This window comes from Mustelus asterias, chromosome 23, assembly GCF_964213995.1.
Source record: "Mustelus asterias chromosome 23, sMusAst1.hap1.1, whole genome shotgun sequence".
Taxonomy (NCBI): Eukaryota; Metazoa; Chordata; class Chondrichthyes; order Carcharhiniformes; family Triakidae; genus Mustelus; species Mustelus asterias.
Window position 1 is genome coordinate 47,050,626 of NC_135823.1, and position 26,950 is coordinate 47,077,575.

Below are 26,950 nucleotides of genomic sequence, written 5' to 3' on the forward strand. Positions count from 1 at the left end.
AATTATATTAAATATTTTTTAGGCTATAGCTGGATTGTATATTTCTGGTCGCCACATTACAGAAATGATGTGATTACACTAGAGAGAGTACAGAGTAGATTTATGTGGATGTTGCCAAGAATGGAACATTTGACGATGTGGAAAGATAGAATAAGCTGAGGTTATTTTCTTTGCAAAAGTGGAGGCTGAGGGAAAATTTAATTGAGATTTATAAAACTATGAGATACCTAGATAGGATTGTTCAGAAAGAAGCTGTTGCCCTTTGCAGTTGATAATTTGGGAAATTTAAAGAGACGAGTGGAAGGATTAGACAAGAGTTGAAGATAATTTCTTTCACACAGAGGATGCTGGAACTCATTGCCTGAAAGGGTAAGAGGCAGAAACCCTCCTTACATTTAAATAAGTACTTGGATATGGACTTGAAGTGAATGGCAAAGACCATGAGCTGGAAAGCAGGATTAGGTTAGATAGCACCATCGAGTAAAATAGGCATAATGGGCCTTCTCTGTGTTGTAACTTTCTATTATTCTATTCTATGATTCACTTTCCAATACACAGGTATAACCCCCCCATACTCATTCTCTTTAACCAGTCTTGAGTTGCAATACCTCAACATATTCTCACTTTAAAATAAAACCTAGTTGCTGTATGTTGCAATTCACACAGTGAGCGGAAACACACCAATATTCTGAGATTATTTGCACATCCTGCCTCGAGTGTCACATAGCCACACAGAACCTCTGGTTTATTCATTGAACAAATGTTTTCTCCACTGATATAGGACACACTCTCTCATCAGCCCAGGTCCTGCTTGCTATAAAGTTACTGTTCAACAACCAAGGACCTGCCCTCTCTGAGTTCATTAGTTCAGGTCCTGATCTTCATAAGGTCACTGTTCATATTCAGGCACTGATTTCTGTAAGAGTGTTAAATTATAGCTTCCCAGTTGCCCTGAAGATCAGTGAAGGATTGGTTCAATTCGCAGATCTCTGTTGGCTAGATGGATTGAGTTTTCAGCCCGCACTCCCTCACATACACTCCCACATTTTGACTAAAACATCTCCAGTTATCCTAGAGCTATGGGGAAAGGAGCGGTGTCTGTACTGGCAGCCCTTGAGCTGGGCTAATCAGTTTTCAGAGGATCAGAATCCACTTGTTCAGTTGGACAAACATTGTTGGGAGTTAATGATGAAATGCGCCACTGAAGAGCGACACAATGGGCAAACAAGCATCGACTCCACAGGCCCGTCAACCGGAAGGGCACACTGCATCAGGAAGGCTGCCTGTCAGCACCGAGTCCAAACATCACCTCATCTCTCCACTGCATCACAGGAACTGCATCAAGTCCTGCACGTCACCAGGCATGGACAGGGCTGAACTGACTGTCTTTCCTACTCATCGTCCCCGAGTTCAGCCCGAGTCCTGCGGAGGCCTGGGGCCTTGAAACTAACTGAAAAAGGCTGCTTTTCTTCAGGGTGGCACTTTCACCCTCCGTCCATCCAGTCAGGTAATACTGGATTCCAGGAATCCCTCACGCATCTGACAGTGTTGGATCTAAGGAGAAAAGGAAAACGGAAAAGCATAAACAACAAAAGCAGCAAAGACATCAAAAAGGACAGGATCTAGCTTGAACATCAGAATTTATCCCCATACAGGACTGGTTCATGTGTCATTCACCTCCCTTCACTCAGCACAACCCAGCCAACCCAGATTCGGTGGGGAGTAGGGAGAATGCCAGCGAGAGAGCAGGGCCTGAACAGCACAATCAGAGCAGAGCCAGAGAGAGGGCATGGCCACATACTGGAACAGCTGCTGTACTATATGTGAAATGAAAGTGCTGTGTTAAGTACCTTAGTGTGTGCTTCACCCACCAGTGTCAGATATCGGTGGCCTGTCTCCACTCGGGCTCCTTTTGTCCGAATTCAGCAGGTTTTCCAGATTCTGTTCAACTGTTTGTACAGCTTTACCTAGAAGCAGAAACTCACAGTCAATACCGCTTCAGTTGAAATCCAATCAGGGTCACTCACTATCAGTCAGGTTGGGTCATTCCCAGTTTGGTGGGGAGTGACTCCCAGTTGAGGAGGGGCATCACTCCCATTTAGGGAGGAGTGAGGCGTGTCACTCCCAGTCAGGATCCAGCCTACAGTTCAGGGTGAAGTCAGTGAGTGACTCATATCTTTGGGATGGTTGGCATATTTCACATCTAGGCTAATAGAATATGCAGCTGACCACAAGCCTGTGGAGGTGGACAGGTAGGTAATTCCAATAGATAGCAAAGGCTAGAGAGCCTGGTGACACAGGAGCTTGGTGTGTCTGCACACCTATCGATGGGTAATTACTGTTCTCTGACAATGAAGGAGGCTGTTCCACATGTGGCTAAGGCAGCCAGCAGCCTCTGTATAAAGCAAGCTGCAATCCACACAGCTGCTGATTTTTATATGCTCACCCATTTCTCCTGTACATTCTTTAAGAGTTGCACTCAGTTCCGATATGTTTAGGGATCCTAGAAGAGATTTCCAGTTAGCAAGGCCTTCTGGAAAAACAGAAAAGAAGATTAGCAACATCATCAGCCTGGGTTACAGGTCACAGAATGTAGCAGTAACCAACTACGTAACTCCACTTGAACACTGAACAGGCAAATCATATCTTGATTACTCAATGGAGACTGCAACACTCCCTCAGTACTGCCCCGCCGACAGTGCGGCACTCCCCCTACTGCCCCTCCGACAGTGCGGAGCTCCCTCAGTACTGCCCCTCCGACAGTGCGGCACTCCCTCTGCTGCCCTTCCGACAGTGCGGCACTCCCCCCAGTGCTGCCCCTCCAACAGTGCGGCACTCCCTCTACAGCTCCTCCGACAGCGCGGAGCTCCCTCAGTACTGCCCCTCCAACAGTGCGGCACTCCCTCTACTGCCCCTCCAACAGCGCGGCACTCCCTCTACTGCCCCTCCAACAGCGTGGCGCGCCCCCAGTATTGCCCCTCCGACAGCGCGGAGCTCCCTCTACAGCTCCTCCGACAGTCTGGCATTCCCTCAGTACTACCCCTCCGACAGCGTGGCACTCCCTTAGTACTGCCCCTCTGACAGTGCGGCGCTCCCTCAGTACTGCCCCTCCGACAGTGCGGCGCTCCCTCTACAGCTCCTCCGACAGTGCAGTGGTCCCTCGGTACAGACCCATTGACAGTGCAGAACTCCTTCAGTATAGAGCATCCAATCGTGCAGAGGTCTCTCAGTGCAGCCTTTCCAACAGTGTAGAACTATTTCTGTACAGACCCACTGACAGTGCAAATGTCCCTCAGTACAATCCCTCTCAACAATGCTGATGTCCTTCAGATCCGTTGGTAGTGCAGAGACTCCAACAGTGTGGAACTCTTTCAGTTCTGCTCCTTTGACAGTGCAGAATCTTTTCAATAGTGCCACTCAATACAGACCCACCAACAGTTCAGGGGATCTCTCAGTACTGACCCTCCGACACAATAGAACTCTCAGTGCAGACCCTCTGGCAGTGCAGAACCTGCACAATACTGTCGTCCCTTTGGCAAAGTAGTACTTCCTCAGTACTACCTCTCTGTCAGTGCAGAATTCCTTCATCTTGCTCCTTGGAGAGTGCAGAATTCCCTCCATATTATCCCCCCAGCAGTGCAACATCCATCAGTATTGTCCCTCTGAAGGTGCAGACTTCCCTCAGTACTGCCCCTTCAAAAGTGCAGCATTCCCTCATATTGTCTCTCCAACAGTACAAAAGCCACTCAGTACTGCCCTTCTGGCAAAGCAGAACTCCTTCAGTAGTATCCCTTTGACAGGGCAGTACTTCCTCAGCATTACCCTTCCAACAGTGCAACAGTCCCGCAGTAGAATTCCCTCAGTACTGCCTCTCCGTCAGTGTAGAACACCCTCAGTACTGCCTCTCCGTCAATGTAGAACTCCCTCAGTACTGCCTCTCCGTCAGTGTAGAACACCCTCAGTACTGCCTCTCCGTCTGTGTAGAACTCCCTCAGTACTGCCTCTCCGTCAGTGTAGAACTCCCTCAGTACTGCCTCTCCGTCAGTGTAGAACTCCCTCAGTACTGCCTCTCCGTCAGTGTAGAACTCCCTCAGTACTGCCTCTCCGTCAGTGTAGAACTCCCTCAGTACTGCCTCTCCGTCAGTGTAGAACTCCCTCAGTACAGCCTCTCCGTCAGTGTAGAACTCCCTCAGTACTGCCTCTCCGTCAGTGTAGAACTCCCTCAGTACTGCCTCTCCGTCAGTGTAGAACCCCCTCAGTACTGCCTCTCCGTCAATGTAGAACTCCCTCAGTGCTGCCTCTCCGTCAATGTAGAACTCCCTCAGTGCTGCCTCTCCGTCAATGTAGAACTCCCTCAGTACTGCCTCTCCGTCAGTGTAGAACTCCCTCAGTACTGCCTCTCCGTCAGTGTAGAACCCCCTCAGTACTGCTTCTCCGTCAATGTAGAACTCCCTCAGTGCTGCCTCCCCGTCAGTGTAGAACCCCCTCAGTACTGCCTCTCCGTCAGTGTAGAACACCCTCAGTACTGCCTCTCCGTCAATGTAGAACTCCCTCAGTACTGCCTCTCCGTCAGTGTAGAACTCTCTCAGTACTGCCTCTCCGTCAATGTAGAACTCCCTCAGTGCTGCCTCTCCGTCAATGTAGAACTCCCTCAGTGCTGCCTCCCCGTCAGTGTAGAACCCCCTCAGTACTGCCTCTCCGTCAATGTAGAACTCCCTCAGTGCTGCCTCCCCGTCAGTGTAGAACCCCCTCAGTACTGCCTCTCCGTCAGTGTAGAACTCCCTCAGTACTGCCTCTCCGTCAATGTAGAACTCCCTCAGTACTGCCTCTCCGTCAGTGTAGAACTCCCTCAGTGCTGCCTCTCCGTCAATGTAGAACTCCCTCAGTGCTGCCTCTCCGTCAATGTAGAACTCCCTCAGTGCTGCCTCTCCGTCAATGTAGAACTCCCTCAGTGCTGCCTCTCCGTCAATGTAGAACTCCCTCAGTGCTGCCTCTCCGTCAGTGTAGAACTCCCTCAGTGCTGCCTCTCCGTCAATGTAGAACTCCCTCAGTACTGCCTCTCCGTCAGTGTAGAACTCCCTCAGTACTGCCTCTCCGTCAGTGTAGAACTCCCTCAGTACTGCCTCTCCGTCAGTGTAGAGCTCCCTCACTACTGCCTCTCCGTCAGTGTAGAACTCCCTCACTACTGCCTCTCCGTCAGTGTAGAACTCCCTCAGTGCTGCCTCTCCGTCAGTGTAGAACTCCCTCAGTGCTGCCTCTCCGTCAGCGTAGAACCCCCTCAGTACTGCCTCTCCGTCAATGTAGAACTCCCTCAGTGCTGCCTCTCCGTCAGTGTAGAACTCCCTCAGTACTGCCTCTCCGTCAATGTAGAACTCCCTCAGTGCTGCCTCTCCGTCAATGTAGAACTCCCTCAGTGCTGCCTCTCCGTCAATGTAGAACTCCCTCAGTGCTGCCTCTCCGTCAATGTAGAACTCCCTCAGTGCTGCCTCTCCGTCAGTGTAGAACTCCCTCAGTGCTGCCTCTCCGTCAATGTAGAACTCCCTCAGTACTGCCTCTCCGTCAGTGTAGAGCTCCCTCACTACTGCCTCTCCGTCAGTGTAGAACTCCCTCACTACTGCCTCTCCGTCAGTGTAGAACTCCCTCAGTGCTGCCTCTCCGTCAGTGTAGAACTCCCTCAGTGCTGCCTCTCCGTCAGCGTAGAACCCCCTCAGTACTGCCTCTCTATCAGTGTAGAACACCCTCAGTACTGCCTCTCCGTCAGTGTAGAACTCCCTCAGTACTGCCTCTCCGTCTGTGTAGAACTCCCTCAGTACTGCCTCTCCGTCAGTGTAGAACTCCCTCAGTACTGCCTCTCCGTCAATGTAGAACTCCCTCAGTGCTGCCTCTCCGTCAATGTAGAACTCCCTCAGTGCTGCCTCTCCGTCAGTGTAGAACTCCCTCAGTACTGCCTCTCCGTCAATGTAGAACTCCCTCAGTGCTGCCTCTCCGTCAGTGTAGAACTCCCTCAGTGCTGCCTCTCCGTCAATGTAGAACTCCCTCAGTGCTGCCTCTCCGTCAATGTAGGACTCCCTCAGTGCTGCCTCCCCGTCAGTGTAGAACCCCCTCAGTGCTGCCTCTCCATCAGTGTAGAACACCCTCAGTACTGCCTCTCCGTCAGTGTAGAACCCCCTCAGTGCTGCCTCTCCATCAGTGTAGAACACCCTCAGTACTGCCTCTCCGTCAGTGTAGAACTCCCTCAGTGCTGCCTCTCCATCAGTGTAGAACACCCTCAGTGCTGCCTCCCCGTCAGTGTAGAACCCCCTCAGTGCTGCCTCTCCATCAGTGTAGAACACCCTCAGTACTGCCTCTCCGTCAGTGTAGAACTCCCTCAGTGCTGCCTCTCCGTCAATGTAGAACTCCCTCAGTGCTGCCTCTCCGTCAATGTAGAACTCCCAGTGCTGCCTCTCCGTCAGTGTAGAACTCCCTCAGTGCTGCCTCTCCATCAATGTAGAACTCCCTTAGTACTGCCCCTCCGTCAGTGTAGAACTCCTCCAGTGCTGGCTATCCAAAAGCACAGCGCTCCTTCAGTGGTTCTTACAGTATCTGCCTCTGTTTCTAATAGTGTCAACAGTGGGGCTTTAATTCATAACCACCTGACTCAGATGGGAGAGTTCTATCAAAGGGATATTATTCAGCCCCATTTCTTACCTTCTACCCTTCCAAACTTTGGGTTATGGGGGCCAGGGAGGGGAAGGGGATGGGAAATATAATCAGCTAGCATTCCTTCCCAATGTCGGAAGTCAACAGCACCCTCGACATTGTTTCCCAAGGACTCAGCACCTTCAGTTTGTCTGGTACATTGGGACAGTACAGCAACACTATTAGTTACTACTGAGACTGCTAATGCGGTAATTGGTGTCATGAACACAGCCCCTAGCTAAGCCATTACTGACCTTCCTGTATGTTTTGTGGTTGCTTCCAGACCTCTGCTTTCCTCCTCTGTCCACTGCCATCTTTGAATCGGGCTGATAGTTCAGATTGACAAGCCCTAGCAAAGAAGATAAAGTGATGAGAAACTGTTCCCCAAGCTGAGAAGATGCTTGGGTGGTTCAGGGGTTAACACAAGGGGTTGAGTCTATATCAGTCAACACTGAGACACTCACCAAACACATAACACAAAAGGGAGCTCACACATTCTCCATGCTGCCCCACTCTGTTGTTGTCTGAAGATGTTAAGTCTTTCCCATCTCCACCCATCATAACCCTCCATGACAGTCACTCTGTCACACAGTCACTGAAAAACACACACAGACCATCACATAATCAACCCATGGTACCATTACTCAAGGCACCCTCACTCTGTGCACCCTCATTCCATGCACCCTCACTGCCTACACCATTACACATACAGCCCATTAGGAATTCCATATCCTTGATAACTGATAGTACTGACTCACTTGATTTGCTCAAGGATAATTGCTGTGTCTCGACAGATCCTGTGTGTATCTTCAATCTGTTCCTGTTGTTGTTTCCAGGCCATTTTATCCTCCATTAAAAACCCTTCCACCACAGCTCGCAGTTCCTGCTCCTGTGATACTCGTCCCTTCAGCAACTCCACTTCTTCACACTTCTGACAAAAGAACCACAAAGCTTCAATTAACTGATCCAGAGGCTGGGGTTCGACCTGTTCCTGGCTACCCAAAACATTCATAATCACACACCTCCTGGATAGTGAGCAGTGAAGAGGGATCTTTACTCTGTATCTAACCCCTGCTGTACCCACTATGGGAGTGTTTGACGGGACTGTGTAGAGACAGCTGCATCAAACCTAGCCTGTACCTGTCCTGGGAGTGTTTGATGGGATAGTGTACTATGCCCTCCTGAACCTGCCTGGGAATGTAGAAGGAGATTTACTCTACATCTAATCTATCTTGTACATAGGAGTGTTTTATGGAACATTGTAAAAGGAGTCTTACTTTGTATCTAACCTGTGCAATACCTACCCTGCTGCCAAGGAAATGGGGCAGTGGTTGATGGGACAATGTAGAGGGAGCTTTACTCTATATCTAATCCATCTTGTACCTCAGAGTATTTGATGGAACAGTGTAGCAGGAGTTTTCCTTTGTATTTAACCTGTTGAACTCATGCTGTATCTGCCCTGAAGTCTTTGACGGGATAGTGCAGAGGTTGTGTTACTCTGCATCTAAACTGTGCTGTACTGGCCCTAGAAAATCAATGCCTCAATTCCCAAACTTCATCACAGATACAGTTTAATTATTTTCAATCCCATGAAATAAATTGCACCTTGTGAAGTTGAATAGCCATTTCCTGCATTTCTGTCTCCAGCCGGTCAGCGTAGACCTGTTCCAGGGTGTTATTGAGAGGCAGGGCATTACTATGCCAGCGGGCAATCGCAGCCGTCATCTTTCTTTTAGGTCCAAACAACCTGCAGAGACAACAGCAATGAATCACACTCCCGGAACTTTACCAATCACCTCGTCCCACTTCCACTGCTTCTCCCCACCCTCCAACTAATACTCTTTCACTAGTCGTCTTACTAGTCATACATACCTACATACAAATTAGGAACAGAGATAGGCCACTCGGCCCATTGACTATTCACCTCCATTCATCAAGATTGTAACCTCAACCCCATGTTCCTGCCTACCCCCAATAACCTTTCGCCCCTTTGTTAATCAAGAATCTATGTCGCTGTGCCATAAAGATATTCAAAGGTTCTGCTTCCATCATCTTCTGAGGAAGTTTCAAAGGCTCACAATCCTCTGAGAAAAAATTCTCATCTGTCTTAATTTTTCTCTTCTTAATTTCTTTTGTCATTCTTTGTTGTTCTTTATACTCTGTCCAATCATCTGACCTAGCACCCATCTTTGTGCTTCCACTTTAAGTTTGATACTTTTTTAGTTAACCATGTGTGGTGGGTTTGCCCCTTGGAATTGTTATTTCTCATCGGAATGTCTCTGTTCTATTTATTCTGAAATATCCCTTTAAATTTCTGTCACTGCATTTCTATTGACCTATTGTTTGACCTCATTTGCCAGTTCACTTTCATTCGTTCCACCTTCATGCCCTCATATTACCCTAATTTAAGTTTAAAATACTAGTCCTTGATGCACTCTTCTCTCCCTCAAACTGAATTTAAAATTGAATCATATTATGATCACTGCTACTTAGGGTAGCTTCACTATGAAGTTAACAATTAATTCTATTTTGTTGCACAATACCAGGTCTAGTATAGCCTGCTCTTTGATTGGCTCCAGAATGTGCTGTTCTAAGAAACTATCCCAAAAACATTGTATGAACTCCTTGTTCTCGTAGTTACAACGCAACAGTGCTCTGTGTCCCCTACATGTTGGCTCTACCTGCTTACGTAGCACCTACTCACGTAATGCCTACTTCTTTCAGATCAGTTTCTGTCAGAGTGAGGAATATTCGCAAATCCACGTCCTGCTCTTCAAGGATGTGAAGATACTTCAGGCAGCCAATCTGCTCCAGAAACTGCGGCAAGTCCTGTAACCAGAGGGAATGTTGACAAAACTCCACAACACCACTGAGGGTATGAAAATGATGCAACAGATAGGACAGAGGAACAGGATCAGCCCATCCAACTACTCAAATTCAATGCACAGAAAAGTGGGAAGAAATAACTGAGTTCTGATGCTTCATAAGTATGGCCGAGTGGATTAGTGCTTTAAATATCATTAACCACTGCCTTAACCATATCTATGCCAGCAGAGTAACAGTATCCCAGAGTCTGCCAGAGAGGGACCACTGCATCCCAGTGTCTGTGATGTGAAGATGCCGGCGTTGGACTGGGGTGGGCACAGTAAGAAGTCTCACAACACCAGGTTAAAGTCCAACAGGCTTATTTGGTAGCTCACCTCACCTGAGGAAGGAGCAACGCTCCGAGAGCTTGTGCTACCAAATACCTGTTGGACTTTAACCTGGTGTTGTGAGACTTCTTACTGTCCCAGTGTGTGCCAGAGAGGGACCACTGCATCCCAGTGTGTGCCAGAGAGGGACCACTGCATCCCAGTGTGTGCCAGAGAGGGAACACTGCATCCCAGTGTGTGCCAGAGAGGGAACACTGCATCCCAGTGTGTGCCAGAGAGGGACCACTGCATCCCAGTGTGTGCCAGAGAGGGACCACTGCATCCCAGTGTGTGCCAGAGAGGGACCACTGCATCCCAGTGTGTGCCAGAGAGGGACCACTGCATCCCAGTGTGTGCCAGAGAGGGACCACTGCATCCCAGTGTGTGCCAGAGAGGGACCACTGCATCCCAGTGTGTGCCAGAGAGGGACCACTGCATCCCAGTGTGTGCCAGAGAGGGACCACTGCATCCCAGTGTGTGAGAGAGAGGGACCACTGCATCTGTGCGTGAGAGGCACCACTGCATCCCAGTGGGTGAGAGGGAGACCACTGCATCCTAGCATGTGAGAGGGGGACCACTGCATCCCAAGGTGTGAGAGAGGGACCACTGCATCCCAGCGTCTGAGAGAGAGACCACTGCATCCCAGTGAGTGAGAGAGGGACCACTGCATCCCAGTGAGTGAGAGAGGGACCACTGCATCCCAGCGTGTGAGAGAGGGACCACTGCATCCCAGAGTGTGAGAGAGGGACCACTGCATCCCAGAGTGTGACAGAGGGACCACTGCATCCCAGAGTGAGAGAGAGGGACCATTGCATCCCAAGGTGTGAGAGAGGGACCACTGCATCCCAGCGTCTGAGAGAGAGACCACTGCATCCCAGTGAGTGAGAGAGGGACCACTGCATCCCAGTGAGTGAGAGAGGGACCACTGCATCCCAGCATGTGAGAGAGGGACCACTGCATCCCAGAGTGTGAGAGAGGGACCACTGCATCCCAGAGTGTGACAGAGGGACCACTGCATCCCAGAGTGAGAGAGAGGGACCATTGCATCCCAGAGTGAGAGAGAGGGACCACTGCATCCCAGAGTGTGAGAGAGGGACCACTGCATCCCAGAGTGTGACAGAGGGACCACTGCATCCCAGAGTGAAAGAGAGGGACCATTGCATCCCAAGGTGTGAGAGAGGGACCACTGCATCCCAGCGTCTGAGAGAGAGACCACTGCATCCCAGTGAGTGAGAGAGGGACCACTGCATCCCAGTGAGTGAGAGAGGGACCACTGCATCCCAGCGTGTGAGAGAGGGACCACTGCATCCCAGAGTGTGAGAGAGGGACCACTGCATCCCAGAGTGTGACAGAGGGACCACTGCATCCCAGAGTGAGAGAGAGGGACCATTGCATCCCAAGGTGTGAGAGAGGGACCACTGCATCCCAGCGTCTGAGAGAGAGACCACTGCATCCCAGTGAGTGAGAGAGGGACCACTGCATCCCAGTGAGTGAGAGAGGGACCACTGCATCCCAGCGTGTGAGAGAGGGACCACTGCATCCCAGAGTGTGAGAGAGGGACCACTGCATCCCAGAGTGTGACAGAGGGACCACTGCATCCCAGAGTGAGAGAGAGGGACCATTGCATCCCAGAGTGAGAGAGAGGGACCACTGCATCCCAGCTTGTGATAGGGGGACCACTGCATCCCAGTGTGTGAGAGAGGGACCACTGCATCCCAGTGTGTGAGAGAGGGACCACCGCATCCCAGCGTGTGAGAGAGGGACCAGTGCATCCCAGTGTGTGAGAGAGGGACCACTGCATCCCAGTGTGTGTAAGTGAGTCACAGTATCTCATGATAGAATCATAGAAACCCGACAGTACAGAAAGAGGCCATTCGGCCCATGGAGTCTGCACCGACCACAATCCCACCCCGGCCCTACCCCCACCCATATCCCTACAGATTTACCCACTAATCCCTCTAACCTACGCATCTCAGGACACTAAGGGCAATTTTTTTTTTAGCATGACCAATCAACCTCACCCGCACATCTTTGGACTGTTGTCTCAATTATATATTTCACACTTAACAAGCCAATTTCAAGCCAATGAGGTGATTATGTGTCTCATTCTTAACACTGTTGACAGCTGTGATTCTATGTTAATATGATAATTAGAGAAGATGCAGAACATCAGGTTCAGATTATAGGATAAAGGCAAAATACTGCAGATGCTGGAATCTGAAACAAAAACAGAAAATGCTGGAAAATCTTGGCAGGTCTGACAGTATCTGTGGAGAGAGAATAGAGCCAATGTTTCGAGTCTGGATGACCCTTCATCGTGAGCTCTGATGAAGGGTTATCCAGACTCAAAACATTGGCTCTATTCTCTCTCCACAGATGTTGTCAGACCCCCTGAGATTTTCCAGCATTTTCTGAGATTATAGATGTTTCTGATCTCAAAGAGAAACCTAGAAAGATAACGGTCTACACAACCTAACTACTGTGCTTAAGATCAAACTGTACCTTTGGTCCTTGGTATTTCACCGCCTCCTTATTTGGAGTCTGTAGCTGTGGACTGGGAATCGTGGGAACGTCACTGTTTCCTGGACGGATGCCCTCCATGCTCCGGCCATGGCCTCTGCGAATCCTCAAATGCTTTCTGCTACTGTATTTACTGGACTGATCTGAATCCTTCAAAGGATAAGAGGATGTGATTTACAAAGAACATGGACAATGCAGCTGTTAACACAGTACTCAGAAATCATATCCCATTCCCATCATCAACATCTGGGGAGCTACTATTGACCAGGAACTCAATTGAACCAGCCATATAAATAATGTGGCTACAGTTCAAGTCAGAGGCTGGGAATTCTGCAGTGCATAACTCATCCTCTGACTCCCCAAAGCCTGTCCCGAATGTACAAGGCACAATTTGACGGAAGACAATGGAGTAGTTGTATTGTTACTAGTAATTTAGGGACCTAGAACAATGCTCTGGGGGCTGTGGTTCAAATCCCACCACAGCAGATGGTGAAGACCATTAAACCATTGTTGACTGTTGCAAAAACTCATCTGCTTCATTAACGTCCTTTAGGAAAATAAATCTAGCATCTTTACCTGGTCTGGCCTACATATGACTCCAGATCCACAGCAATGTGGTTGACTCTGAAATGGCCTATCAAGCCACTCAGCTCAAGGGCAATTAGAGGTGGGCAATAAGTGCTGGCCCAGACAGCGATGCTCATATCCCATGAATGAATTTTGCCTTGAAACCAGATCCTATGCCTTCACTCGGAAACCAGATCCATAATAACTCCAGAAGATAATTTTGCAATTGTCAGATCAAAACTATACTATTGTCCATATTAGTGCCCCAACTTCAAACTGGAACGGCTGACTGGATCTCCAGGGGGCTGCCAACGGGCAATTTAAGCAGGTTCACTTATGGTTTGGTAATACCTTGAAATCTGCATAAATGACCAGCATCTTTGTGCATCCTTTCTCACCTCGTTACTTTCCACAGATCCCTCACGGCTAACACCGAATGCCTTCACCAGCCCTTCACTGCTGCTGCCGCTGCTCCTGCGAGTGGCCACTGTGTCGGTGATGCAAAATGGATTTTCCTCTACAGAGGAGGAAAGCTGTCAGTTATTGCTAGGAACACTGTCAAAAGAAAAATACTACAAATGCTGGAAATCTGAAATAAAAACAGAAATGCTGGGAAAACCCAGCAGGCCTGGAAGCATCAATGGGGAGAGAAACAGCGTCAACATTTTAGATCAATGACTATTCTGAATAAAGGTCACAGACCTGAAATGTCTCTGTTTCACTCTCCACAGATGCTGCCTGACCCGCTGAGTATTTACAGCACACTCTATTTTTATATCAATAAAACTAATGTCATCAGCATGAGATATCCAACATGCACAACCTCACCACAGGGAAACCAAGCCAAACCACAGATCACTTACTATGCTGAGAGAGCAAATAAAACTCACTAGAAATACACAGACAAGAGCATGAGCAAAAGAGAGGAGGAAAACTGATTAATGGTTCAAGTGGGGGTCCCAATCAAAGATCTGTAGCCAAAGCAATAAACTGCCTTTTAAGCTGCTGATAATCCCATTCTCTTGAGATACACAGGTCAGCCTTGGGGAATAGGAAAGATGCACACAGCTCTGAGTGAAGAGCTGTTTCTCTCACACAAATGCATGCTTATGTGCATTTACCCATATGTACGCAGTCATGTTCATGTTTGCTCCACACATGCACACGTTGACTCACGGAAGACCCATGCTTATGCTCTCACTCACACATGATTCTCATTTGCGCACACACACGCACACACCCATCTGCAAGGAAGCAGCCAGACACTCAGACAGCAGCAGCAGCACTTACCCCTGCTACTGTTGCTCTCTACGTCATGTTCATTAATCGGGGAGGTGACATCACGGTTCCGGATATCCTCTTCATCTACTTCTTGGTTGTTTTTGAATGTGACGTACCCTTGTGGTGGGAGAGACTCTGAAAGACAGCGAATATGAGAATGCAGAGAGAAAGAATGGTGAGGGTGGGCAGGGAGCAGAAGACTTCCATTGTGGATTGATTAACACAGGACTCTCCTCTCAAACAATAGTTTCTCAATTTTTTTGTTGACCCTTTTCAAATGGATTAATCATGTATCCCCGCCTACCTAAATTAAAATACTATATAATACTCAGAATATCAAAAGCTGCTTGTAAAGAGTGCTTTAATAATGATTCAAGAAAGTAAGTATTTACATAGACATCAGTGAGATATGCCTGCTTCTCACTGCAGAGTCTGTTCATCCTTGGCACGAACCCAAGGCAGCAGCATGGGGCAGAACAGACACACAGAAAGCATTAGGGGGTAGAGAGAGAGAGAGAACGCAAGTGTACGAAGATGACTGCAGCCTGAGGAGAGAGCAGGGGCCCGGGCAGAGAGCAGGAACTGGCTTTAACTTGACCATGGTACTTTCAAATTATTTCACAGACCCTCTGAAAACTCTTTACTAACCCCACGCTGAGACTTGTGCTTTAAAAGGCAATCTATTAGTTTCCCAACACCCCCAAAGTTCACAGGGAATTTTACCCGCTGCCTCTATGCCGCCCCGTCAGATTAGATCAGTCATAGCTCAGTGGGTAGCACTTTCTCTCTCACCTCTGAGTCAGGAGACTATGAGTTTCAGTCTCACTCCAGAGACTTCAGCACAAAATCTAAGTTGACTCTTTGGTTGAGATGTTAAATAAAGACTCCTCCCACAGCCCACCCATCACACGATTCACCTTTGTTCCCCACACAGACGATCAAACCAGTTATACCGTACTGCTGTGGCCATCCCTTTGTTCCACGACCTGTGATGTGGGCCAGTGCCTGTGGCCCATCGTGAATGCTAGGGCCCTTGTTTCTCCGGGAATGTGAGTGGCGAGTGTGCGGGTGATGTGGTTGGAACGAGCAGGACTCATCGGAGGAGCTGAAGTCTTCGTCCATTCCTGTAGAGAGATTAAGCAGCTTCATACCAGTTCTTTCACACTCTACTTAGCAACCTCTTAATATGTTGCCCAGCAATCTTGCTGGGAAAATGGTTGATAGAAGCTATGACTGAATTGCTATGCATCACCCACTCCCCCTCGTGCTCGGAAAGTAAATAAATAGACCTGTTTATTCCTTGATTGGCTTTTGAGCCACAGTTGCACCAATTCTAGTGACAGAATAAATTGGATGTCTCTAATCCAGCAACAACTCCCCAATATTGCAGGTTTCTCTCTATTCCCACCAACCCTCCACCTCCAGTTTTACTGTGTGACGTACTCCCTATAGCCTTCCTGCCCCAGTCCCACGCTCTGGGATCCCTACCCTAGAGCATTCCTGCCCCCAGTCCCACACTTGGAAACTCAAGCATATGAACATACAAATTAGGAGCCAGAATAGACCATTCAGCCCCTTGAGCCTTCTCTATCATTTGATAAGATCATGACTGATCTGATTGTGGCCTCAACTCTATTTTCTGGCCTATAACCTCTTGACTCCCTTGTTAGTCATGAACCTGTCTACCTCTGGCCTTGAAAATATGCAAAAGCCATCGGTATGGCTCCTACCATTTAGAAAGCCATGTGCCTGACTTCGCAGTTGCAAAGTTCTATAGTGACTATAAATCTAGCCCTTTCAGCCCTCTTTGATAGACAGGATCAAAAATCCCTCCTTAAAAGATTTCTTGGGGTGATGAGAGGAGCTGGAAAAATGGGGGTTAGCGCACAATTTTTCCAGCATTTTGTTTAGCCTCCTTGTTGAATCAGAATTGCTGGTTTAATTGCTCTATTTTTCATCTGGCATTCCTTTAAATTCATTATGTCTGTCAGGATAATTTGTTGAACTGAACTGAATCTTAACAGTTCAAAATGCCTGAGATGAGTGTGCTGGCAGGACCCCTGTGATTTGATTACTTGCCTTTTACAATCTCTGGGGAAGAGAATTTCAAGATTCATGACCTTCTGAGAGAAAGAAAATTCCTAATTTTTAAACTGTGCCCCTTAGTTCTAGTCTCTCTCTCTCTCAAGGGGAAACATCCTTTCAGCAACCTCCTCTATCAGGTTCCCTCAGGATCAATAAGATCACTCTCATTCTTCTAAAGTCCAAAGTTCAACCTTTCCTCATAAGATAACCCCTTTTATCCCAGGAATCAGTCAAGTGAGCCTTTTATAAACTGCTTCTAATGCAATTATGTCCTTTCTTAAATAAGAAGACCAAAACTGTACATAGTACTCCATTTGTGGTCTCACCAATGTCTTATACAATTGTAGCAAAACATCCCTATTTTTTTAAGTTTCTGTTGCAATACATGACAATGTTCCATTTGCCATCCTAAACACTCGCTGTCCTCCATACTAACTTTTTGTAATTCATGTACCAGGACACCCAGATCCTTCTGTACCTCAGAGTTCTGCAATTTCTCTCTATTTAAATAATATGCTGCTTTTCTATTCTTCCTGCCAAAGTAGACAAGTTAATAATTTTCAACATCTGCCAATTTTTTGGCCATTTACTTTACCTATCTATATTTCTTTGCAAAATCCTTAGATCCTCTTCACAATTTAATTTCCTACCTATCTTTATGGCAGCAATCAATTTAGCAACCATACATTCGGTCCCTTCATCCAAATCATTGATATAGATAATAAATATTTACGGCCCCAGCACTCATCTCTGTGGCACTCTAATCATTACATGTTGCCAACCTGAAAATGACCCATTTATGCCTATTCTGTTTCCTGTTAGCCCTCCAGTCCTTCATTCATGCTAATAGATTACCCCCAAAGTACACCACAAGCTCTTATTATTTTAAGCAAACCCCAAATGTACATGAAAATGGAGCAGCCTCGTACATTGGTACTGCAACCTACCTGTGTCCCTACGGACAGATTTGGACACCGGGGCTGTGTGCAGGTCGATGAGGCTAGCTATCTTCACGTAACCATACGTCAGTGCCAAGGAGCGAGCCGTCTCCCCAATTTTATCTTTCACATCAACCTGGACATCCTGCATTCAGAATGGGGAAAAAGGAGGTAGTTTCATTATTGGAGCTATAGGATTGGCTACATGGCAGCAATGCTACTGAGCCAATAGCTACCAATTGGCTACCACTGAACCAATAGCCCAGAGGCCCAGGCTAATGCTCTGGGGATGCAAGTTCAAATCCCAGCAGCTGCAGAATTGTATTCAACCACAATATATGTAACTTTTATGGTTGGCATTTCTCTCACACGACCATGACCATTGAGGCAAAGGATCAATTCTGATTCAAAGAAGAGTGCAGAAGAGCATGTCAAGAGCAACAGCAGGCTCACCTGAAAATGAGATGTCAACCTGATAAACTACTGCAGAGGACTACTTGCATGTCAAACAGCAGAAACAGCATGCGCTAGAGATAAGCAACCCCACAACAAATGGATCAAATCAAAGCTCTGCAGTCCTGCCACAATATGCTGGTGGACAATTAAACAAATATGAAGAAGGAGATACCACAAATATCCCCATCTTCAATGATGGATGAGCACAGTTCATTAATGCAAAAGACAAGGCTGAAGCATTCTGCAACTATCTTCAGCCAGAAATGCCAAATGGATGATCCACCCTGGCCTCCTGCTGAGGACCCCAGCATCACAGTCTTCAGCCAGTTCAGTAATATCAAGAAATAGCTGACAGCACTGGATACTGCAAAGGCTATGGCCCCTGACAACATTATAATAGCAGCACTGAAGATGTGTCCCCTGAATAAGCCATGCCCCTAAACAGGCTTTTCCAGTACAACACTGGCATCTAGCCACTAATATGGAAAATTGCCCAGGAATGTCCTGTCCACAAAAAGCAAAATCCAATCTAGCCAATTACTGCTCCATCAGAGTACTCTTGATCATCTGCAAAGTATGGAAAGTGTTGTTGACAGTGCTTTCAAATGGCACTCATTCAGCAATAACCCGGTCACTGATGTTCAGTTTGGGTTGTGTCAAGGCCACTCAGCACCTGACCTCATTATAGTCTTGGTTCAAACATGGATAAAAAATGCTGAACTCAAGAGGTGAGATACGATTGATTGTCCTCAAGGCAGAATCTGACTCAGTGCGGCATGAAGGAGCCCCAGTAAAACTAAAGTCAATGGGAATCAGGAGGAAAACTCTCCACTAGTTGCAGTCATATCTAACACAAAGGAACATGGCTAAGATTGTTGGAGGCCTATCAAATTAACTTCAGGAACTCTCAGCAGGAGTTCCTCAGGGCAGTGTTTCAACTGCTTCATCAATGACCTTCCCTCCTTCATAAGATCAGAAGTGGGGATGTTCACTGGTGACTGCATAATGTTCAGTGCCATTTGCAACTCCTCAGATACTGAAGCAATCTGTGTCCATACGCAGCAAGACCTGAACAACATTCAGGTTTGGGCTGATAAATAGCAAGTAGCATTCACATCACACAGGTTACCATTGACCAGAAATTGAACTAGACCAGCCACACAAATACTGTAGCTACAACAGCAGGTCAGAGGCAGGGAATTCTGCAGTTAGTAACTCACCTCCTGTTTCCCAAAAACTTGTCCATCATCTACAAGACAATTCAGGCATGAGATGGCATTCTCCCCACTTGCTAGGATGAATGTGATTCCAACAACATTCAAGCAATTTGATGCTATTCAGGACAAAGCAGTCCGTTTGATCAAAGCCTTAAACATTCACTCCCTCAACCATCAATGCCAAGCAGCAGCAGTGTGTACCAGATACAAGATGCACTGCAACAACTCACCAAGCCTCCTTCCATAGCACCTTACAAACCCGTGACTTCCACCACCTCGAAGGACAAGACAACAAGACAGCATGGGAACCACCTACCAGTTCCCCTCCAGGCCACACACCATCCTGACTTGGAACTGTATCTTCATTCCTTCACTGTTGCTGGATCACAATCCTGGAAATCTCTTTCCAGCAGCACTGTGGGTGTAACTGCACCAGATGAACTGCAGCAGTTCAGGAAGGTAATTCATTGACACCTTCTCAAGGGCTATTAGGGATTGGCATAAATTTTGGCCTTGCCAGCAACATCCACAGCCCATGAAAGAATTTTTTTAAAATCCCTAGTGGAGCCTATTTCTAGCTGACTCAACATGAGCAACGACTGACATCTGCCTCCCTCTTCTGTGGGTCTCAACTGCTCACCACTAATGATGGGGCCTGTTGGCCTGACCCTGAAACAAATTCTGTATGGGGTCAGGACAGTAACCACATGAAGCAGGGGAAGCGTCTGTCATCATGAGATAGCCGAATGACTGTTACACCCAGCTTACCATTTCACTTCTAACCATCTGCCCACACCCAGAACTCTTAGTGAAGATAGGATAAGGTGGGAAGTGAGAGACACGTACGTGATTCAGGAGGTACTGGACTATGATCTCATGACCAGATGCAGCAGCTTCCATCAGAGGTGTAAATCCAAACACAGGCTCTCTAAAACAGAAGATGCGGTGTTAGCTCAGTGACTGGACAGAGAGAGGTTAGCAATGTTAGAGATATTGGGGAGATTTGTGTTATTTAGGAGGCAGTAGGTGTGGTGGGGCGTTGTGAGGTGGAAGGAGATGGATGTGAGGACTAGAAATATATTGAGGCAGTGCCTTGAGATAAAGGACCTGCAGTAAAAGACTCTGCAGTGACTAGACAAAACCTCCGATGCAAGGTTGACATTACAGATATTTTGCTTGGAGAGATTATTGGTCCTTCTAAAGCTGAACAGGTTAAGTAGTGACAGAGATCTTCAAGATCATGGGGGATTTTGATAGAGTAAATAGTGACTGTTTCCATTAATTGGTGAGATGGTAATGAAAGGCACTATTTTAAGATATTTTAAAAGAATTAAAGGGGATCGAAAAAAATGTGTTTACCTAGAGGGTGGGTAGAATGTTGAATTCTCTGTCCAAAACTGTGTTGATACAGAGTTTAGAAATTATTGTAAAAGGGAATTAGATAAGTTGCTTCAGAGAGAGAATACAGTATAAAGATTCCAGGATGCTAGCAGAAGACAACATTGCCATACTCTAGTTTACTCTTGGCCCTCATTTCCACCTTTTAAGTGGAAATGAGGGCCCAGTGATTAGTTTTGACTTAGCATATTATCAGCTATCTAAATGCAGATACTGTATCTGCAATATTTTTATTACTTTGTGTGAGCAGTGAACACAATATGACACATGGGGCAAACTCTGAGTGAAGGACATGCCAGCCGTATCTGTCCTATGTCTTACTTTAGGTTTGCGTCAGCCCCATTGTCCAGAAGGAACTTCACCATCTGCTGGTGTCCGGTGCTCGTGCAGTGGAACAGCGCAGTCCAGCCTCTGTCATCCTTCAGCTCCAGCTCAGCCCCTTGCTGCACGAATGGAAGAAAAGGCATTTAGTTATCAAAACTCTGATACCTTAACACTCCCAGTGAAGCTTATCCCTCCAGTGTCCTAACTCACCCATTGAAGCCCCAATTTTTATATCTGGTTCTACTTTTGTAGCTGTTTGCAGCAAGATTCTGCAATGATACGCTCTAAATTCCCTATTTAATATTTACATCCTGAATGATGCCCATTAAGTACCTCCTCCCCTCACTGTAGATTAGGGTCTTCTCTAATCTTTCCTTGTAGCTCCTTCCTTTTTACTCAATCAGCCTGTGTATCTTCTAGTACAATTTTGGTGTTGTGGTGATCATTATGTTAAATGAGAGATGCCCAGTGCATTGTATATCCCAGCATGACCACTGTGGAAACATACACAACTGTTGTGGCTTCATATCCAAGCATCCTAGTTCCATTGCTTCACTAAAATAAGCAAAATACTGTGGATGCTGGAATCTGAAACAAGACGAGGATGCTGAAAAAATTCAGTAGATCTGCAGCATCTATAAGAGAGAAAGCAGAGTTAACGTTTTGAGTCCTTTTGGCTCTTCTACACTGACTGAACATTCAAATTAATGAGTCTTATAGTCCTAGTTCCTCTATGTCTGTGCACCAATTCAATCTAATTCATTGCATAGATAGTCAGGATGTTCTGTTGCCTTGTGTGCATTATCATTCTTCATTATCTCCATCAGCTTCTATAACCTAACCTATATCTCTGACATGCCTCAGGAAGAAGTTTAACAACACCAGGTTAAAGTCCAACAGGTTTATTTGGTAGCAAAAGCCACACAAGCTTTCGAGGCTCTGAGCCCCTTCTTCAGGTGAGTGGGAATTCTGTTCACAAACAGAACTTATAAGACACAGACTCAATTTACATGAATAATGGTTGGAATGCGAATACTTACAACTAATCCAGTCTTTAAGAAACAAAACAATGGGAGTGGGGAGAGCATCAAGACAGGCTAAAAAGATGTGTATTGTCTCCAGACAAGACAGCCGGTGAAACTCTGCAGGTCCACGCAACTGTGGGAGTTACAAATAGTGTGACATAAATTCTGATTCTAGGATCGCATGATAAAGACTCAGGAGGAAAAAAGCAGAAATATTTATGTGAAATAGTGTGACATAAACCCAATATCCCGGTTGAGGCCGTCCTTGTGTGTGCGGAACCTGGCTATCAGTTTCTGCTCCGCGACTCTGCGCTGTCGTGTGTCGCGAAGGCCGCCTTGGAGAACGCTTACCCGAATATCAGAGGCCGAATGCCCGTGACCGCTGAAGTGCTCCCCAACAGGAAGAGAACAGTCTTGCCTGGTGATTGTCGAGCGGTGTTCATTCATCCGTTGTCGCAGCGTCTGCATAGTTTCCCCAATGTACCATGCCTCGGGACATCCTTTCTTGCAGCGTATCAGGTAGACAACGTTGGCCGAGTTGCAAGAGTATGTACCGTGTACCTGGTGGATGGTGTTCTCACGTGAGATGATGGCATCTGTGTCGATGATCCGGCACGTCTTGCAGAGGTTGCTGTGGCAGGGTTGTGTGGTGTCTTGGTCACTGTTCTCCTGAAGGCTGGGTAGTTTGCTGCGGACAATGGTCTGTTTGAGGTTGTGCGGTTGTTTGAAGGCAAGAAGTGGGGGTGTGGGGATGGCCTTGGCGAGATGTTCGTCTTCATCAATGACATGTTGAAGGCTCCGGAGGAGATGCCGTAGCTTCTCCGCTCCGGGGAAGTACTGGACAACGAAGGGTACTCTGTCCACTGTGTCCCGTGTTTGTCTTCTGAGGAGGTCGGTGCGGTTTTTCGCTGTGGCGCGTTGGAACTGTTGATCAATGAGTCTAGCGCCATATCCTGTTCTTATGAGGGCATCTTTCAGCGTCTGGAGGTGTCTGTTGCGATCCTCCTCATCCGAGCAGATCCTGTGTATACGGAGGGCTTGTCCGTAGGGGATGGCTTCTTTAACGTGTTTAGGGTGGAAGCTGGAGAAGTGGAGCATCGTGAGGTTATCCGTGGGCTTGCGGTACAGTGAGGTGCTGAGGTGACCGTCCTTAATGGAGCACTTCAGCGGTCACGGGCATTCGGCCTCTGATATTCGGGTAAGCGTTCTCCAAGGCGGCCTTCGCGACACACGACAGCGCAGAGTCGCGGAGCAGAAACTGATAGCCAGGTTCCGCACACACAAGGACGGCCTCAACCGGGATATTGGGTTTATGTCACACTATTTCACATAAATATTTCTGCTTTTTTCCTCCTGAGTCTTTATCATGCGATCCTAGAATCAGAATTTATGTCACACTATTTGTAACTCCCACAGTTGCGTGGACCTGCAGAGTTTCACCGGCTGTCTTGTCTGGAGACAATACACATCTTTTTAGCCTGTCTTGATGCTCTCCCCACTCCCATTGTTTTGTTTCTTAAAGACTGGATTAGTTGTAAGTATTCGCATTCCAACCATTATTCATGTAAATTGAGTCTGTGTCTTATAAGTTCTGTTTGTGAACAGAATTCCCACTCACCTGAAGAAGGGGCTCAGAGCCTCGAAAGCTTGTGTGGCTTTTGCTACCAAATAAACCTGTTGGACTTTAACCTGGTGTTGTTAAACTTCTTACTGTGTTTACCCCAGTCCAACGCCGGCATCTCCACATCATGCCTCAGGACACATGGCACAATTGCTGTGCTTGAAACAAACTGACCTGAAGCAGGAAATAGGCAATGCTCTCATTGCCACAGCTAGCTGCCAGCATCAGCGCGCTCTGGCCTCTCTCTGTCGTTGTGTTGACATCCACTCCCGCCTCCAGCAAGAGGTGGACGATGGTATCATGGCCGATATATGATGCATACATCAGAGGGGTCCAGCCTCCCCGGTTCTTCAGGTTCGGGTTTATCTTTCCTCTAAACATGACAAATAATGAATCACTCTCTGCTCACAGCAAGTCTCCCAAAAACTGATCCAGACACACACCTGCACGCTGACAAACCCACACACTGCTTGATGCAAACAAAGACAAAGACCCCACACACACTGAACCAAAACCACACCTACACACTAACCCACATAGTGACGTAGTCTGATGCCCACATATTGGGCCAGTCGCTGTCATTTGACTTCACCCACCGGCATAGTCACCGATGACTCCCTCAGCCCAGGGGTGCTCTCAATGCTGGCATCAAATTCAAAGATAAATTACAGTCTATCCAGTTTAACACTACTTTTCTCCTTCTGTAAAGCAATAAATACAGATTTGTAGGTTGGGGGTAAGGGGAAAATACCTACAGATTCCTGAAGGTGGGGACATTATTTAATGCAATTATTGATTTGAGTTTTATACTGGATTACTGATGTGGAATTTACACTGGAATTGCTGGCAGATTGACGTAATACTAACCAGCTGAGGTCCACACCAACACTTTTGAGCTGGGGCAGTTCATTCAAACATTAAAACGTTTAATCTAATGGCACATTAAAATACATAAAGGGATTAGTTTAAACACTACCAGTAGATTTAAGGCCAATTCAGAAGAATTGACATCTTTGAAATAAAAGCAATTACCGCGGATGCTGGAATCTGAAACAAAAACAGAAAATGCTGGAAAATCTCAGCAGGTCTGTGGAATCTATGGAGAGAGAGTTGGTTCTGTTCTCTCTCCACAGATGCTATCAGACCTGCTGAGATTTTCCAGCGTTTTCTGTTTTCACACCTTTAAATGTAGGAATTTACACTTGCTGATAAACTTCCTGGTATCAGACACAGCAGCCAACAATCCTCTGGCTGTTACCTCTGGATGCATTCCTTCACCACATCATACTGCCCAATGGATGATGCCGTGTGAAGGTCTAATGGCACGTCCAGATCCTCACAGCCAATCCGCTGCTCAAAGCCATTCCACATGGACAGGCTACGATTCAGAAGCTCCGTCTCACTCGACTCATCGCTCAGTTCAGACATGGTGCACTCAATTCCTGTACAGAGACACAAAATCATCACAACCCTCCATCACATCAACCCTGGGTAGAAATCCCAGTCAGTCCAGCCCAATCAGCCTGAACTTTTACAGATGCACCATAGAAAGCATTCTTTCAGGTTGTATCACAGTTTGGCATGGCTCCTGTTCTGCCCAAGATCATAGGAAACTACAAAGGATCGTGAATGAAGCCTGGTCCATCATGAAAACCAGCCTCCCATTGATTGACTCTGCCTACACTTCCCGCTGTCTCGGAAAAGCAGCCAGCATAGTCAAGGCCCCCACAAATGCCGGACATTCCTTCTTCCACCTCTTCCGTCGGGAAAAAGATACAAAAGTCTGAGGACACGTACCAACCGACTCATAAATAGCTTCTTCCCTGCTGCCATCAGACTCTTGAATGGACCTATCTCACATTGAGTTGATCTTTCTCTACACCCTCGCTCTGACTGTAACACCACATTCTGCACCCTCTCCTTTCCTTCTCTATGTACGGGTATGCTTTGTCTGTAGAACGCGCAAGAAACAATACTTTTCACTGTGTACCAATACATGTGACAATAATAAATCAAATCAATCAGGTTGGAGGAGCGAGTGTGTTCAGCATCTGTGGGGTTGATATTGTGCTCAGGCACTAGTCACAGCAGCAGCTATGTAAACTGGCCACTCTTGACACTAGATCTGCCAATGTACGGACCTCAGTGGCATCAGATTGTGCAGCATCCCAGTATGTAATCTGCTGCTGTGAGGATGCCAGGGAATGAGTGACATTGTCTCAAGATGAGAATGTCACGGGTCTGTGAAGAACCGCTAATCCACTAAAATATTTCAAATTCAAATCGATTAACTGATTTCAGGAGGTACAGGAATTTACAGTTGGCCCATCAGGGTTGCTATGGGTTACAATCATCCCTGTTGTTATGGTTACTGTGCCTGTGGCGATGTGTGTCAGTGACACCCGTTGCTATGGGTTACTGTGCCCCCCCATGTGTCAATCACCCTTGTTGCTATGGGTTACAACTCACTGTGACCGCGGCGCGAGGTTATTTCTGTTCCGATCTTCTCCTACATCCGCCACGGCCGAACCCTCTTGTCCCCCACCCCCTGCGGTGTTCGGTACCTTTGCAGATGCAGGTTTTGTCCGTTGGACAGAAAATGGCCACCGGCCTTCTCGGCGATGCTTCTCTTCCGGCTACACGGTCACGTGTTATTAACTAGCCAATAACACTGCCCGGGAGGCGTCATAAGCAACGAGAGGCTGGTGGAAATAAGAAGGGCTTCCGCTTGTCCAAAGAGCTCTGGTCCGCCAAGCACAGCACCACCACCTTGGAGGACTTCCCCCACTGACACTGATCATTTTAGCTTGTGTGGAAGGAAACTTTGCTGCTATTTCGAAGTTCTGGCTCGTTTAATGCTTCGTTTTAATAAAGAGGAATTTAGAAGCCTCAGTACAAAAGCAAAATACTGCAGATCTAAAATGCAAACAGAAAATGCTGAAAATACTCATGGCTAGTCAAGCTAGATGTGGGAAAACATTATTGTTTCTCTACACAGATGTGGCCTGACCTGATTTCAAGCATTTTCTGTTTTAATTTTGTTATAATAGCCAATAAAGGGACACGGGAGCGTCATTAATAGATCGTGCCGTGGGCTTCATGGAATATCAGTATCCCTCCTGAGCAAGTGGGAGCTCACCCAATGAGATGAGTGGTGGGAGTTTAAAATCCACACTCACAGCCTGGACTGGGTTATTATGTAGGCACAGTAAGAAGTCTGACAACACCAGGTTAAAGTCCAACAGGTTTATGGACTTTAACCTGGTGTTGTTAGAATTCTTACTGTGTTTACCCCAGTCCAACGCCGGCATCTCCACATCATTATTATGTAGGTTCAGAGCACAGGCCTTGATTTGTTATAAGCTGTTGATGCAGCCTTTCAACAACACAAACAGAAAACGCTGGAAAATCTCAGCAGGTCTGACAGCATCTGTGGAGAGGGAATAACATTTCAAGTCTGGATGACCTCTCATCAAATGCAGCCTTTCCTTTGTTTTAATAAAGCAGTGTTGTACCAAAAGATTGCCCTTGACGAGGTTATTACAAATTTCAAGAAACCACAAAATGCTTTACAGTCAATTAACTACTTGTATTTTTTCCCCAGATTGAAACATGATTCTCCGGTGCGTGTGCTGTCAGCAACCTGAAA

At 47.1% G+C, this 26,950-nt stretch overlaps 1 protein-coding gene across 1 annotated transcript; it reads right to left on the reverse strand.

Annotated features, from left to right (window-relative positions):
• Positions 1-1,876: 1,876 nt before the first annotated feature.
• Positions 1,877-25,941, reverse strand: anks3 (ankyrin repeat and sterile alpha motif domain containing 3). The gene is given in 17 exon segments (XM_078240431.1): positions 1,877-1,908; positions 1,911-1,967; positions 2,447-2,533; positions 6,933-7,027; positions 7,437-7,609; positions 8,284-8,425; positions 9,383-9,507; positions 12,372-12,539; positions 13,355-13,473; positions 14,247-14,372; positions 15,191-15,361; positions 17,270-17,405; positions 19,780-19,861; positions 20,653-20,774; positions 23,476-23,674; positions 24,560-24,743; positions 25,771-25,941. Coding segments are annotated over 16 exon segments (2,004 nt in total). The 5' UTR covers positions 24,730-24,743; positions 25,771-25,941.
• Positions 25,942-26,950: the final 1,009 nt, after the last annotated feature.